Here is a 17,178-nt window from a genome sequence, read left to right on the forward strand (position 1 = left end):
TTTACTGCAAATTTCCAATTCTTCCTACTTCTGAGGAAAGGTCACTGACCCAAAATGTTGACACTGTTTCTTACTCTACAGATGCTGCCTGACTTGCCATATATTTCCAGCATTTCCTATTTGTATTAATGTCAACAGTGATTTTCTTCCAACCTCTATCCCTCCCCACTGCATTTCCATGTTCTTGACAAACAGGTAAAGGTTAGGCAGTGAGTTAAAATCCTACAAATTTAGACCCCATTTAGAAACCATCACCAACTAAATTGTTGTCACATTTGAAAACTGGAAGTGCTGGAAATACTCAGCAGGTCAGACAGCATCTGTGAGGGGAGAAAGAGTTAATGATTCAGATCAAAGACTCTTCACCTGCTGAGCATTTCCTGCTTTGTCTGGTTTTACTTCAGAGCCCCAGCACCAACAGTTCTTTGACATTCATTTACTGTTGTCCTATTTATTCCAGTTATTGAGGTCCTGCAAAAGACTAGTCTAAGAAGTAAGCAGAAGTCCTACTTAAAATAAAAAGGGCACACACCGATAATGTCATTCATACCACAATGTACAGCTACACTCTTTTTAATGGGTGTCCCCACTCTCTGACTCTCAGTTCAATAACTAAAATGATCAACAATTCATTAAAAAAAACTGTTTTCTTGGTGTGGTCTTGTTTCCATGGTATCGGACATCCACTGGTTAGGTTCTGTGGCTTAGTCAACAATCAACATGTTTTATGGGGGAGGCTTAATGAGGGCAAGGTTGTTCTGCAATGGCATGGAGAATTCTGGCCTGTGGTCCCTGTATGGATGACCCCAATGCAAGTTTATTTCAGAGTTCAGTGGACAACTGACAGTGATTATTTCAGGCTGAAATATGTCTCCATAGGGTGGCTCTGGGTCAGTTCAGACTTTGCACCTGATCCTTGTCGAATGGATGTCCACTTTGGAAAAATGTATCTGGAAAAAGAAGGCTCTCAAACTGAGGTTCTTTGGGCAGACAATTTCCCATTACCCACATCAACATGGGCTGCCTCATTTAATGCAGAATTGTTGGGGACCCTAAAAGATGAAGATAACTGCCCAAAGAGGTCAAGATGGGTTCTGAGACCCAACCTGTCTCTGAACGCCTTGTGAGTCAAGAGCAATGAACTGTCTCCTTATTCTATCCAATGGATCCCTCAAGGATTTCTTGGACCTTCCCAGAAGCGGAATACCTCACATCAATAGGAACCCCTCAGCCCAATCCTCTTTGAAGTTTGCACAGTGGAAGAAGGAAACACCAAGCCTGGCTGGAACTTGGATCTCCACACAAATGGGGAGTCCCCAGCCTTGCAGTTTTTCAATGAATCTTCCATCCTCTAATCAACCCAGACCTCTTCCACTAGTCATTATCTCTGGAATCTTGCTTAACCCTAACCATAATCTTAACCCTAACCATAATCTTATCCCTTACGCTAATCTTAACCCTAAACATAACCTGAACCCTAATCCTAATCCTGACCCTAACCCTAAAACTCATGCCTGTAAACTAGGAAAGAATTTGGCTGTTCAGACTCCTTCTTAAGAAAGTTTGATATAATTGAGGATGTGCAGAAAATGTATACCTCAGTCAGAGGCTCCCTGGGATTGTTACCTCATCAACAGACTATGGTGCAGGAACATAGAACATAGAACAGTACAGCACAGGAACAGGCCCTTCGGCCCACAATGTCTGTGCTGAACATGATGCTGAATTAAACAAGGCCTCTTCTGCCTGCATATGATGCATATCCCTCCATTCCCAGCATATCCCTCCATTCCCAGCATATCCATCTGTCTATCTAAAAGCCTCTTAAATGCCACTATCGCATCTGCTTCTGCCACGACCCCTGGCAGCCTGTTCCAGTCGCCTGCCACTCTCTGTGTAAAAAAAACTTGTCCCACACATCTCCTTTAAATATTCCCCCTCTCACCTTAAATGCATGTCCTCTAGTATTTGACATTTCTACCCTGAATAAAAGATTCTGACTGTCTACCCTATCTATGCCTCTCATCATTTTATAAACTTCTATCAGGTTTGACAGGGCCAGAATTATTAAGCAAAGCACAATCATGATATGTCAACTTCCCAGTTTTAATGTTAGTCTCCATTCAGATGAATGCTGATAGTGCTGCACCATGAAATATTTTCCCCTTCATATCAAGTAACAGTTTAAATTCCAGTGAGTTGATATCACATACATCAGCTGCTGGACACTTCAACTAGAATTGCAAATGAATCTCTCAATACCTTATCATTTTAGACCCCCTTGTGAATTGATCAAAGCTTTTCCAGTTGTATTAAACATCAATAAATACAAAACCTCTGTGGTCTGAATTTAATTTGCTCTCTGCAATTAATGACACAGCAGAACTTCACACCAGATTTCTGAGGAATTGATTCAGTGTAAAAAGGATCAGTGGCAAATAGACGAGCCGATTTTCCATTCGCAGATGTGTTCTTTGAAAGTGTTTACAGGACAGGTGGGCGATCTATGAGTTTCATGGTCTGGTGAAAGTAGTCCAGGATGCTGTTCCAAATGTCTAGCAGAACATCTTCTTTGTTCCATCCCCACCCCAAAACTGCAGCTCAATGGGCTGGATTGTGTTGGACTCAGACCACTGTCCCCTATCACTGCCCTCGGTTCCCTATAATCACCAGACACAGAGGGCCGATTTCACTGTTCTGGAGTTGAGTGACAATGTTTAATTAGCAGCTGATCTTCAGGGACCTTGGTAGAGAGGACCTGGTCCCAGAACAGTCTTGATAGCCTTTGACAGAAAGCAACACACAAAAATCTGGAGGAACTCAACAGGTCAGGCAGCATCTACGGAGGGAAGTGGACAGTTGTCCCTTCATCTGATAGAATGCAAAGCTGGAAACAGGATTTTGTCTTTGACATTGTAAGGTACCAAAATTGACATAACAACATAAAAATTAGGAGCAGGAATAAGCCATTTAGCCTCTCAGGCCAGACCTGTCATTCAGGGCTGAATGAATTGTGACCATGACTGTCCATCCTTGCCTACCCCAGTAACCTCCATCATCTGTTATCAAAGATCCGCACCATCCAGGTCATACCATGTTCTTGCAGCTACAGTTGGGCAGGAGGTGCAGAAGCCTTAAGTCCCACACCACCAGGTTCATGAACAACTACTTCCCTTCGACCATTCGGTTCTTGAATCAACCTGCACAACCCCAATCATTACAGTTTTGCAACACCATATCCACTTTTATCACTTTGTATACAAATGGACCTTGTTATTTTTTGTTCTTTCTTGTAAAAATTGTGTATGATTTATGTTTAATTTAAGTTTTTCTTGTGAATGCTCCTTATCTGATGCTATGTGCCTTTGATGCTGTTGCAAGTTTTTCATTGCACCTGTGTATACATGTACTTGTGCATATGACAATAAACTCAACTTTGACTTTGAACCCCTCAGAAAACAAAATGTAATAAAGTTAATTGAAAATACGTAGAGCATAAACAAAAAGATAAGTAGAATGATTTTCAAATAGACACAGTAGTGTAAGCACAACGCTTTACAGCACCAGAGACCCGGGTTCAATTCTGGCCACTGCCTGTAAGGAGTTTGTACGTTCTCTCCGTGTCTGCGTGGGTCTCCTCCGGGTGGTCCGGTTTCCTCCCGCATTCCAAAGACATACAGGTTAGAAAGTTATGGGCATGCTATGTTGGTGCCGGAAGTGTGGCGACACTTGCGGGCTGCCCCCAGAACACTCTACACAAAAGATGCATTTAACTGTGTGTTTTGATGTACATGTGAATAATAGATATCCTAAATAGTCAGTTACTATCACCTCCTCTATTTCACAGGCCCAGTAACCCAAATGAGATGTATGGAGTCCAAAATCTGATTCAAGGGTAGGGCAGGCATGGTGGTGTAGTGGTTAGTGTAGCGCTATTACAGCGCCAATGACCGGGTTCAATTCCGGCCACTGTCTGTAAGGAGTTTTACATTCTCTCCGTGTCTGCGTGGGTTTCCTCTGGGTGCTCTGGTTTCCTCCCACGTTCCAAATATGTATGGGTTAGGAAGTTGTGAGCATGCTATGTTGGCGCTGGAAGTATGGTGACACTTGCGGGCTGCCCCCAGAACACTCTACGTAAAAGATGCATTTCACTGTGTGTTTCAATGTACATGTGACTAATAAAGATATCTTATCTAGGAACAAATGGATGATCCTCCGACATATTGTGGAGTTACCCAGTGAAACAATATTCTGCTGTTGGACTCCATGTACACTGGGCTGATGGGAGAAATCTGTCAGTTGGAAGCCCCAGATCTGCACATTCAGCAGAACACTTCTGAAAGTCTGAGACTTAATGAAGTTTTAAACACTAAAAGATAGAGGTTCCCATCAGAATCCCTGATTCTTGCCAGCAAGATTCATCTTAACGACTTACCTTTGCTGTCAGCCATGAAGCTTTATATTGTTTGGGCCTTAAATCAGTCAGCTCCCCCTGAACACTATTTAATGGCTCTATTCACATCTGGACCAGTGTAAAATCTGACTGGGCTTCAAAACCAACCAGGCATTCTAATGCCCAACTGCCCAACAAATTGTTTCTCTGCTACTAAACTTTGGCAGTATGCTGGTAGTGGTAGTAAAGTAATAAATTATATAACTCAGGAGTCTGGATCTCATCAATTGAAAAAATAAATTTGTAAAGATTTACCATCCACGCAGGGTGGTGGCCTAACAATTACAATATTGGACTGATGTACCAGTCCAGATGAAGGGTCTTGACCTGAAACATCAACTGTCCATCTCTCTCCATAGATGCTGCCTGACCTGCTGAGTTCCTCCAGTGTTTTGTATGTTGCTCCAGATTTCCAGCATCTGCAGTCTCTTGTGTCTCTCATGTACAAGAAGTTTGAGTTTATATCCCCCCCAGTGCTTGGGAGATTAAATCTGGAATTAAAATTTATTTCAGTATCAGCTTTTTAAATTCATATTCGGGAAATGGCCATCACTGGAAGGCCAACATTTATTGCCCATTCTGAATGTTGCTTCTGAAAGTGGCAGGGAGCTATTTTTATGAACTGCTGGGGCCTTTGGTGAAGGTGCCCCTATAGTGCCATTGGGAAAAGAGTTCCAGGATTCAGGTCCAAGGACAGTGGAGGACTGGTGATGTATTTCCAAGTCAGGATTATGTGTGACTTGGAGGGGAATCTGCAGGTGGTGGTATTATGAAATTATGGTTGCTATGACGGTAGTGTAGTGGTTAGCGTAATGCTTTACAGTGCCAGCGACCTGGGTACAATTCCGGCCACTGTCTTAAGGAGTTTGTTCGTTCTCCCCATGTCTGCGTGGGTTTCCTCTGGGTGCTCCGGTTTCCTCCCTCATTCCAAAGACATACGGGTTAGGAAGTTGTAGGCATGCTATGTTGGTGCCGGAAGTATGGCGACACTTGTGGGTTGCCCCCAGAACACTCTACGCAAAAGATGCATTTCACTGTGTGTTTCAACATACATGTGACTAACAAAGATATCTTATCTTAATTAATGTCCTTGGAGGTTTGAAATCTGGCATCTAGTCTAGGCTATTAATGATTCCCCCCCCCCCCCCAGTTCAATGTGGATTACTTCTTCTCAGAGAGTCCTCCAAGATCAAGGAGGACTCTGGTTCTGAGGAATAGAAGATGGGTAAATTATTTTAAAGCAGGTACCACGTGACCTTTGCAGAGCAAGGTCTTGGTCCAACAGTAGGAAGAAGGGAGATCCAAGATAACTGGAGATAAGGCATTGCCTTAAACTCCCCCATACTTAACCTCCTACCCCTACCTGCTTACTTCAGTCTCCGCTGTTCCTCTCTATCTCAGCTCCCTGCCTCATCACTCATCCCCTACCCCTTTGATCCCTTCTCCCTTTCCTTCACAATAACTGCCTTGATCCTCAGCTATCACCCCTCTATCCTCTGCAATCAGCATATCGACCTCTGCCACTTCCTTCAGTTCCAACAGGATCCCACCACCAGCCATAACTTCCCCTCTCCCACCCTCCCTAACTTTCTGCTTTCTGTATGGACAACTCTCTCCATGACTCCACTCATCCCAACCTCCCCTCCCCTCCCTGACCCCTGGCACTTTCCCTTGCAACACTTATCCCTGTACTTCCTCCCTTAATACCATCCAGGGACTTAAACAGCCTTTCACATGCACCTCCTCCAACCTGGTCCATTGCATTTCATGCTTGCGATGTGGCCTCCTTACACCAAGCATAGACTGGGTGACTGTTTCACAGAGCACCTGCATTCTGGTTAGTGTAATGCTATTAAAGCGCCAGCGACCCGGGTTCAATTCCGGCCGCTGTCTGTAAGGAGTTTGTTCATTCTCCCCGTGTCTGCGTGGGTTTCCTCCGGGTGCTCCGGTTTCCTCCCACATTCCAAAGACTTACGGGTTAGGAAGTTGCGGGCATGCTATGTTGGTGCCAGAAGCGTGGCGACACTTGTGGGCTGCCCCCAGATCAGTCTAAGCAAAGATGCATTTCCCTGTGTGTTTTGATGTACATGTGACTAATAAAGATATCTTATCTTATCTTATCTTATCTTATCTTATCTTATCTTATCTTATCTGGCCATAATGGCCATCTTGAGCATCCAGCTGTGCGTCATTTCAACTCCCCTTCCCATTTCCACAACAATCCGTCTGTCCTTGGCCTTCTCCAATGCCATGGTGAGGCCAAGCACAAACTAAAAGAACAGTACTTCATATTCTACTTAGGTAGCCGACAACCCAGTAGTATGAACAATGATTTTTTTTTAAATTTCAGGTAACCGCCACTCGCTGTGTTCTTTTCTCCCTCCCACCAGTCCACCCAGTGTCTTTTCTCCCTTTTCCCTTCCTTTCCCCCATCCCTCATTATCAAAACTCCCCACCTGCTTCACTCACATATCTATCACCAAGGTTTCTTCTTCCATCTGCCCATCACCACCCCCCCCCCCCCAGTCTGGTTCCACCTATCACCTCCCAGCCCCTTTCTTACCCTACTTCTCACCTCTTTATACTGGCCACCTTCCCTCTACATTTTCAGTCCTGATGGAGGGTCTCGACCTGAAACATCAACCATCCTTTTTCCTCTACAGGTGCTGAGTTCCAGCAGTATATTTTCTGCCATCGCTTAATTCTGTTTGTTCTGGGGACGTGTCAGTCTTTTGAAGACCGGTAGACAGTATACTGGAAATTACTTTGTCATTTAATGCAGCATGATGAATTTTTCACACAACTAAATGGACAATTCCATCACCTCTTTGATTTATTTTTTAGTAATCTTTGCATAAATTGTAAAATATCTCATTTCATATTAAATAAACATTAAGAATATCCCAGCTTTGATACCCAGTGACTTTCTTGCTGAATCAATTGTTTTAGAATGTTCTCTGTCTCTCTGACTGTACGAGATCTATCCAACTGTGGGAGTTCAGCTCCACAGACAGGCATCACTTCCCACTCCATATCTTTGTAAAGTACTTGTTGACCATACTCGCTTCTGTCAGTATCACTCAGAGCAGCATCCCAACACAGCTCAATTGTGTTCTCATTTGGCAGCATTTTCACTGGCCAGTGATCTATACTCCAACCCCTGGGTGCTTTATCCTCTCAGCCAATGATACTCAGAACAAACATTGCAATTCTATCGTAAAAGCTGTTGAGTTCGGCAGCAGAAATAGGGCAAATGGTTCAGTTAAACACAAACCAAACTAAAAGATCCAGAAGAGATCTAATATATCCACCTTTGTAAAATACTTTGTAAGTTTGAATTTTAAAAGAAATATTTTTAATTCAAATCAGTGCACAGCCTCTGAATTTTAAACTGCCAAAATGATAATCATCTACAGAATTTTACAAAGAAATTCAAGGTATGATATAGTCATGGTCATAAGTGCCACCTTTTCCAAGAGGCATCAGATCCACCAAAAAAATTCTAATAATAGGTAAGTAGATCAGAGAAATAATCATTATTAAATTCACAAAACTTGACATTCAACATAAAGGTAATTGTCACCATAAAATGAGGGCAATCAGGGCTCTTTTGTGCATGTATACAAGTAATATTTCACTGTGTGATTGTTAGTATGAAAATGAAATAGCTTTAGCCTGAAATTGTCTGCAGCCAAAGTTACTTTGATTTCAAAGGAAGGAAGCATTTGAAGCAACTCAATATCTTCCCTCAGAATTGAATTCCTTTCAGAGGTTACAGCTACATCCAATAAAGATACACCCAATATAATTTTCTCATTATGAAATAAATAAACTGTCCCATTTCCATGTCAGTATTTCAATAATATATCGGATTCTTTGTTTAAAATGTGAGTTGAACATTTGGAGAGAGAATGTGACAGAAGTAAAGCAGATCACAGTTGAGTCAGCCTCCATGGAACAGGTTCTTCTTTTGCTATGTGTGTCCGATATCAGTTTTAGCTTTCGCGAATGGTGATCTTGTCCAAATATCAGTGGACTACAGGTTCGAATTAGATGATGCAGAAGTCTCAGCTATCACCCAATGCATCATGAGTGCTGGTTTTCAGTTATTACTGAATTCTCCAGTGAACTCTCCCAGGTAGAATTAAAGGTGAAGAGGAACAGGTTCTGCCAAATATTTAACCATCCACTCAACACATTAAAACAGATTATTGAAAAGCAAAAGAACTGCATACCTGCTGGATAAGATATTTTTATTAGGCACATGTACATCGAAACACACAGTGAAATGCATCTTTTTTGCATAGAGTGTTCTGGGGGCAGCCCGCAAGTGTCGCCACGCTTCCGGCGCCAACATAGCATGCCCACAACTTCCTAACCCGTATGTCTTTGGAATGTGGGAGGAAACCGGAGCACCTGGAGGAAACCCACGCAAACACGGGGAGAACATTCAAACTCCTTACAGGCAGCGGCCAGAATTGAACCCAGGTCGCCGGCGCTGTAAAGCATTACACTAACCACAATACTACCGTGCAATAAACAAAAAAAAAAGTGAACAATAAACAAAAAAATGCTGGGGTACCCAGCATTTGTGGAAACCTTTCACCAACATGAAACATTAACCCCATTTCTCTCTCCACAGCTGCCTCATCTGCTAAGTATGAAGAATTTTCTGCTTTTATTAAAAAAGATTGTCTGGTCATTATCATATTGCTGCCTATGGGAGTTTATTGTCCACGAACTGACTGAAATGTTTCCCCAGCCACAATAGTGACAACACATCTTAAAGTAGTTCAATAACTGTCAGGTGGAACACAATGGAAAGGTTGTGAAATATAAATGCAGGTGTTTCATTTTTATCTTACAACATTCAACTGTTTCTGTCACAGGGTTCCTCTGGGCAACAGCTCTGGGCTCAACTTGAATATTATCCACTTATGATTCCACCTTGCAGCCCTTCTCTGAATAGAGTTAAACTAATACCATCAGGAAACTGAGTGTTCACAAGTGCTATGAAATTTCCAGAACTCTCACCGTCCGCACCTTCTATGTGATAGTGAGGCGAGGTAAAGGGACAGTGTTGGCTTTGACGTCATAGATACCAGCTCAGACAAAGACATTGTGTTACATTAACCTTGATGGAGTATTGGCATGCCAGGTTATTGCAATTATTTTCTTTTATTTTACCTTTGTAAGGCTTTGTTAATTGCAAATATGTCTGTGATGCCAACTATAAAATTGGAGTTAATGTATTGGTACAACCAGGGAGCACAAATAGCAACTGAACTGTTCCAATCCATACAGCAGCAAGGGTGATTCTGAGATTTTGCTTTTGCTACATACAGAAAGGACAATTGGTAGCGAAAACCTGACAGGGAGGACATTAGCATCCACCTTAACTTCAGGTATATTGTATACTAACAGAAAAAACCTTGAATAATCTCAATGAATAGTGAAGGGTCAGATAACATTGGCTAAAGGAAGATCCTGAGAATAAATATTCCTGACTCATGAAACCAAACTTGCCATCTAAGAGTAATGTTATTCCATTAACAGTAAGTAATGTAAAAACATACAGATATTTTGTTTTGCCACAGGCTTCTTCCAAGCAACAGCAGGGGGCTGAACAAGACTACTGTTTATGAGTACACACTGCACTGGTGTACTGGTGGGGCACCTGGTGTTCTGTTTCGATAAAACTGTGAATATATTAATATGAGAAAATAATATGAGAAACTGGTGCCAGGAGGAAAGACTGATAGAGTTTACAAAAGTCTTGTCATAGAATCACAGAACAGTACAGCACAATACAGGCCCTTTGGCCCACAATGTTGTGCCAATCTTTAAACCTCGCCTAAGACTATCTAACCCCTTTCTCCCACATATCCCCCTATTTTAAATTCCTCCATATGTTTATCTAGCAATCTCTTGAATTTGACCAATGTACCTGCCTCCATAACCACCCCAGGCAGCGCATTCTATGCCCCAACCACTCTCTGGGTAAAAAACCTTCCTCTGATATCTCCCTTGAACTTCTCACCCATTACTTTAAAGCCATCCCCTCTTGTATTGAGCATTGGTGCCCTGGGAAAGAGGCGCTGGTTGTCTACTCTATCTATTCCTCTTAATATTTTGTACAACTCTATCATGTCTCCACTCATCTTCCTTCTCTCCAAAGAGTAAAGCCCTAGCTCCCTTAGTCTCGCTTCAAAATGCATACTCTCTAAACCAGGCAGCATCCTGCTAAATCTCCTCTGTACCCTTTCCAACGTTTCCACATCCTTCCTACAATGAGGTGACCAGAACTGGACACAGTACTCTAAATGTGGTCTAACCAGAGTTTTGTAGAGCTGCATCATTACCTCACAGCTCTTAAACTCGATCCCACGACTTATGAAAGCTAACATCCCATCAGCTTTCTTAACTAATCTATCCACCTGTGAGGCAACTTTCAGGGATCTGAGGATATGAACTCCCAAATCCCTCTGTTCCTCTACACTGCCCAGAATCCTGCCATTAATTTTGTACTCTGCCTTGGAGTTTGTCCTTCCAAAGTGTGCCACCTCACACTTCTCCAGATTGAACTCCATCTGCCACTTCTCAGCCCAGCTCTGCATCCTATCAATGCCCCTCTGCAATCTTCGACAGTCCTCCTCACTATCCACAACACCACCGACCTTTGTGTCGTCTGCAACTATTTTGGATGTGTTTGGAATTGAATGGTTTCTACAAATACATATTCATGAGGAGTGAAAGGAGGGCCACAGATCATTTAGTAGTAGGTCCTTTGCTGCAAAATTGAGGCTCAAGGCGTTGTGCACTATATAACACCCCACATGCCCTGAAAGGACTTCTTTCCCATACTCCATAGAAAGTGGGTTGCTGCAGTGCATAGGAATTCTATTCCCTAGATGCCAACTGGGACAAAGATAACTGCAGAGAGTTGCGAACGTGGCCCAGTCCATCATGTAAACCAGCCTCCCCTCCAATGACTCTGTCTACATTTCCCGCTACCTCAGGAAATCAGTCAACATAATCAGGGACCTTTCCCACCCCAGTCATTCTCACTTCTCCCCTCTCCTGTCAGGCAAAAGATACAAAAGCTTGTAAGCAAGTGCCACCAGACTCAAGGACAGATTCTATCTTGCTGTTATCAGACTCTTGAATGGACCTCTCATACACTAAAGATGAATTCTTGCACTTTATTTGTTTACCTGCTCTGCACTTAGGAAACCCATCCTGTAATTGTAACAGTATTGTCTACATCCTGTAATTGTAACAGTATTGTCTACACTCTGTTTTATTTTTACTACCTCGATGTACTCATGATCTGTCTGAATGGCATGCAAATAAACTCTTTTCATTGTATCTCGGTACATGTGATGGTAATAAACTAATACCTAACAGGTGGCAGGGCAAGTGAAACTACAATTGGAAATTTAACAACACAGAACTTATGCTGATAATTCAGCACATATCTCTTGGCCATTTTCCTCCATCAGACATAGACATAACTGCATTTGATATGACTGCATTTAACCTGTTTGTGAGGAAGCTTCAAATCGGATCTTGGTGGTGATAAGCTTGTGACTGTATATTCTTCCTAAAATTAACTCTCTGCAATAGAAACTGTTTATCTGTAGAAAGCATTGCACCAGGATGGGTTTCTTAAATCCCTTGACTCTGAAGTCTATCACTGAAGCTTTTAGTCAAGCATGCATACATCATTCTCATACATAATGAACGTCAACACTTGAAAGCAACTACAGTGGCCTTTTTAAGAGATAATATAATTAGCTGTGCACCACTCTTCATACCCAATCTCTCCCACAAATGTCAGCTCAAACTAATGTGAAGTCTCCACAGTTTCCTGCAACAGAATATTCAAAAGATCCAAAACTCTGTGAGAGAGGAAATTCTTGTTTTCCTCTGTCTTAAGTGGCTGACCATTTATCCTGTGGCAATGCTCCCTAATTTTAGGCTCCCTCACCAGGGAAATCATTCTCATAACATCTACCCTGTCAACCCTTTCAGGGTATTTTGATGCAATCAAGTCACCTGTCATTCTTCTGAACTCCAGAGAGCACAAGCCTGTAATGTTATTCAAGTATTGGAATGAATGTCTGATGGAACCAGATATGGTTCTTGAATTTTCTTCCTTATTATTGGTGGTTAAGTAAAACTGGAATCACAAAGAAGCATCTGCTCTCCTTAGCCATGATTGACCCTCACCTCTGTTCTTGCACTACTATTGTGTAGTGGTTAACTCACTGGCCCAGTCAACAGAAGATGGACTATTGGTCCAGAGGCATGAGATTGTATCCTACCATGAATTCCACAAAAAATAGGATAATTCCAGTCTTGCTAAGTACTGTCCAATCAGTTTACTCTCAATCATAGTGGTAGAAGCCATCAGTAACTGTGCCATGAAGTGGCACTTGCTCACCAATATCCTCTTCACCAATGCCAAGTTTAGATTTCACCAGGACCACTTGACTCCAGACCCTATCACAACCTTAGTCCAAAGATGGACCAAAGAGTAGACCTCCAGAAGTGAGGTGGCCCTTGACATCAAGACCCCATTTGACAGAGTGTGGCATCAGGGAGCTCTGGTAAAACTGAAGTCAATGGGCATCAAGGGGAAAACATTCCAGTGATTGGAATCATACCTCCCAGGGAAAAATTGGTTATGATTAGAGGAGGACAATCATCCCAGCCTCAGGTCAGCACTTCAAGGGTTCCACGGGCTGATGGGCTAAGCCCAAATATCTTCAGCTGCTTCTTCAATGACCTTCCGTTCATCAAAATACAAGAAGTTAGGGATGTTCACTAATGACCGCACAATGTTAGCTGCAGAGGGTTATAGACTCAGCCAGCTCCATCACAGGCACAATCCTCCCCACCGTTGAGGACATCTTCAAGAGGTATTCATTACTAAGGACCCTCACCATCCAGGACATGCTCTATTCTCGTTACTACCATCGGGGAGGAAGTACAGGAGCCTGAAGACCCACACTCAATGATTCAGGAACAGCTTGTTCCCCTCTGCCATCAGATTTCTGAATGGTCCATGAACCTATGAACATTACCTTGTTATTCCTTTTTTTTGCACTATTTATTTATTTGATTAATTTATTAGTAACTTTACGTCTTTGCAATGCACTGCTGCTGAAAAACAACAAATTTTATGTCATATAAGTCAGTGATAATAAATCTGATTGGGATTCTGTTAAATTCCATTTGCAACTCCTCAGTAGATGAAACAGACATACCTGCATGCAACACAAGGTTAAAAACAAAATTCAGGCATGAGCTGTTAAGTGCTAAGCAACATTCACACCACAAAAGTGCCAGGTAATGACAATCTCCAACAAGTGAAAATCTAACCACCTACCCTTGGCCTTCAGTGGCATAACCATCACCGAGTCCCCTGTCATCAGCATCCGAGAGTTCAGCGTTGACCACAGACTCAACTGAACTTATTAATGATCATTCTTTTGATTTTATTTTCTTTTTATTACAATCTCTTTGTGGATCTGACGCCTCATAGGAGGGTTGGTACTAGAACCATGAATACATGATGCAGTACTTCATTTGGGTTATACAGTGCACCTCCCACACCACAATAACTCAAAGAGTCATGGAGTTATAAAGCACTACAGCACAGAAACAGGCCCTTCGGATCATCTAGTCCATGCCGAACTGACCAAACCACAAACAGCATTCTCTGTGACTATGACCACGATGGTTTATAAAGCAATTTCACTGTTAATATTACATAACAAAATGATGACAATTTTTTTCTGCCACTTACAATGTGGTAATGTACAAGTTAATAATGATATAATGATATACTTATAGAAGAAACCCATTTAGATATCAAGAAAAACTGGGAATTCTGCAAAATGACAACAAAATACAAGGATAATTATATTCAAAATCTGAAAGAGCAAAAGATAGGATTTAAGATATCTTTATTAGTCACGTGTACATTGAAACACATAGTGAAATGCATCTTTTCCATAGAGTGTTCTGGGGGCAGCCCTCAAGTGTCGCCACACTTCTGGTGCCAACATAGCATGCCCATAACTCCCTAATCTGTATGTCTTTGGAATATGGGAGGAAACTGGAGCACCCGGAGAAAACCCACGCAGACATGGGGAGGACATACAGACTCCTTACAGACAGCAGCCGGAATTGAACCTGGGTTGCTGGCGCTGTAATAGCGTTATGCTAACTGCTACACTACCATGCCTGCCCCTGGCTACACTACCGTGCTGCCAAAATAAGTAATCTTCATTATGGGACCTCAACATTACTCAGGGACAGAAGCAATCCACCAGACAACATTTTACTACATGCCCCAAGCCTGTCCGGTGGTCTGTGAAATGTTCCTTTTAATTAGTTAATAGAATGTCAATGTCATAGGTAGTTCCTGCATTAATTAGGCAGCCTTAACCGCCCACGAAGTGAGATACTTACTATATGGGCATATTTCAGAGGGTAATTAACAGTTAACCAGTAATGAAAACCCAAGAAAAATCTGCAGACACTGTAAAATGAAATTAAACCAGAAGATGTTGGAAATGCTCAGCAGCTTAAGCAGAACCAGTGGATAGAGAAACAGCTAACATTACAGGTCTGAAGAAAGGTCTCAGACTTGAAAGGTTAACTGTTTTTTTCCCCACAGATGCTGTCTGATGGTGTATGTTTCTGGCATCTGCTCTTATTATAATAATTAACCACATTGCTCCTGGTCTGGAGTCATGTGAAGGGCAGTCTGTCTCGGATTCACAAATGTTCTTCCCTGAAGGACATTAGTGAACCAGATGGGTTTTCACAATACGCTGAATTATTATTGCATTTAGATTTTCCAGTAGTCATGGTGGGATTTGAATGGGTCCCTTCCAATCATTTGGCAAGGCCTCTGGATTGCTGCTACCGTACTTTGTCCTGGAATACAAACATGTATTGGCCTGCATTCTGCTTTTCAATGTGGTTCTGAGCTTCACAGTTGAAATCTGGTCTCTGCCGCACTCAATGTTCAATCCATAAAACAATTTGACTGCTCTCCATCTCTACCCCACACTACCAACCCCAGCTTCGCAGCTTTAACTTGCCCAGGTATAACTAACTGGCTGCTTCCCTCGATTTCTGGATATCAGCAGTCTGGATGTAAATGATCTGATATTGATGATGCCAGACACCCTTTATCTTCCTTGGAACCTTGAAATTGACTTGTTTACAACCTGCTTCCAGTTACACTCCCCTTTCAAAAAAAGATGCAGAATGTTTCTATGTTTGACATAATTTCTAAATAAATTACAGTCAGACAGTAAGAGACTTTTTCTCGGGGCAACAATGGCTAACACGAGGGGACATAATTTTAAGGTGATTGGAGGAAGGCATGGGGGATGTCAGTGGTAAGATTTTACACGGAGAGTAGTGGGTGCGTGGAACATACTGCCGACAGAGGTTGTGGGGGCAGATACATTAGGGACAGTTAAGAGACTCTTAGATAGACACATGAATGACAGAGAAATGGGGAGCTATGTGGGAGGGAAAGGTTAGATAGATCTTAGAGCAGGATAAAATGTCAGCACAACATTGTGGGCCGAAGGGCCTGTACTGTGCTGTAGTGTTCTATGGTCTATGTTCCAAATGCAAATTCCTTTCATTTATAGAGTCATAGAGTCATACAGCACTGAAACAAGCCCTTTGGCCCAACTGGCCAAGATGCCCCACCCAATCGAGTCCCATTCAGTTGTTGCAGCTGTAAAGCTATAAGAGTTGAATTCGTAGTTAGCTTAATAACAGTTTGCTTTCAGGGTGAATTAACATAAATCGGATTTTATAACTGATAGCAAAGTTGATAAAGATTTTTGCTTCATTTTCATTGACCTCCATTACAATCGCATCGCACTAATTCAATGAACATTCTATAAGATTGTCACCAGGACGATATATTGAAACTTTGCAATAGTGAACTATTAAGTGTCAGAATTTCTCATTTTAGTAGTAACTCTGTCCAACTTGAGATGGACAATTTTAAGAACAAAAACCTTTTCTTTGTAAGCTTGTACTTACTGTATGAGCATCCATAAACTTCAACTCTCATTCCTATTCTACCAAGTGGATTCCATTCAAGAGGAATGAAGCGAAGGAGTCTGGCTTTAATGGAATGCTCCAATTTGTGTCGCACAACACCATCAGCGTTGGAATTTCCTACAAAAGCCTATTGAGGGAGAGAAAGAGATAAAGCAAATCAGACGGGAAGCAATAATGCCCTGTGACTGATTTAAGAGAGACAAGATCTGTAGTTAGCTACAATATTTAAGCTGGATATTTAGCCAGATATGGCTCATTGAATGGCACTCCCATCTTTGAGTCAAAGGGTTACGGATTCTATTAGAAACAGATTACGTAGTCATTATCACGTTGTTGTTTGTGGGAGCTTGCTGTGCACAAATTGCTTGCAGCATTTCTTGCATTACAACAGTGACTCCACTTCAAGAGTATTTTTACTGATTGTCAAGAACTTTGTGATGTTCTGAAAGTGTTGTGAAAGGTGATACATAAATGCAAGCTTAGCTTTCTCTTTTAAAATCCAACTCCAGATATGATGTTGACACAGCAATGTGTTGCTGAAGGGGTGCTGCACGGCAGGAGGTGCCATCATTCCATGAGGTATTAAAGCCTGAGCTCAACTGTCCTCAGGTAAGCTG

The 17,178-nt window shown here is 42.1% G+C and overlaps 1 protein-coding gene across 1 annotated transcript in view; it reads right to left on the reverse strand.

The window, feature by feature from the left end:
- LOC127575517 (contactin-associated protein-like 5) overlaps window positions 1–17,178 on the reverse strand; it is a 611,376-nt gene that overhangs the window by 489,488 nt on the left and 104,710 nt on the right. The window contains exon 4 of the mRNA XM_052025454.1: window positions 16,541–16,688. Within this exon, the coding sequence (XP_051881414.1) occupies window positions 16,541–16,688 (148 nt within the window). The remainder of the gene's footprint in view (window positions 1–16,540; window positions 16,689–17,178) is intronic.

Source organism: Pristis pectinata, chromosome 1 (assembly GCF_009764475.1).
Source record: "Pristis pectinata isolate sPriPec2 chromosome 1, sPriPec2.1.pri, whole genome shotgun sequence".
Classification (NCBI taxonomy): domain Eukaryota; kingdom Metazoa; phylum Chordata; class Chondrichthyes; order Rhinopristiformes; family Pristidae; genus Pristis; species Pristis pectinata.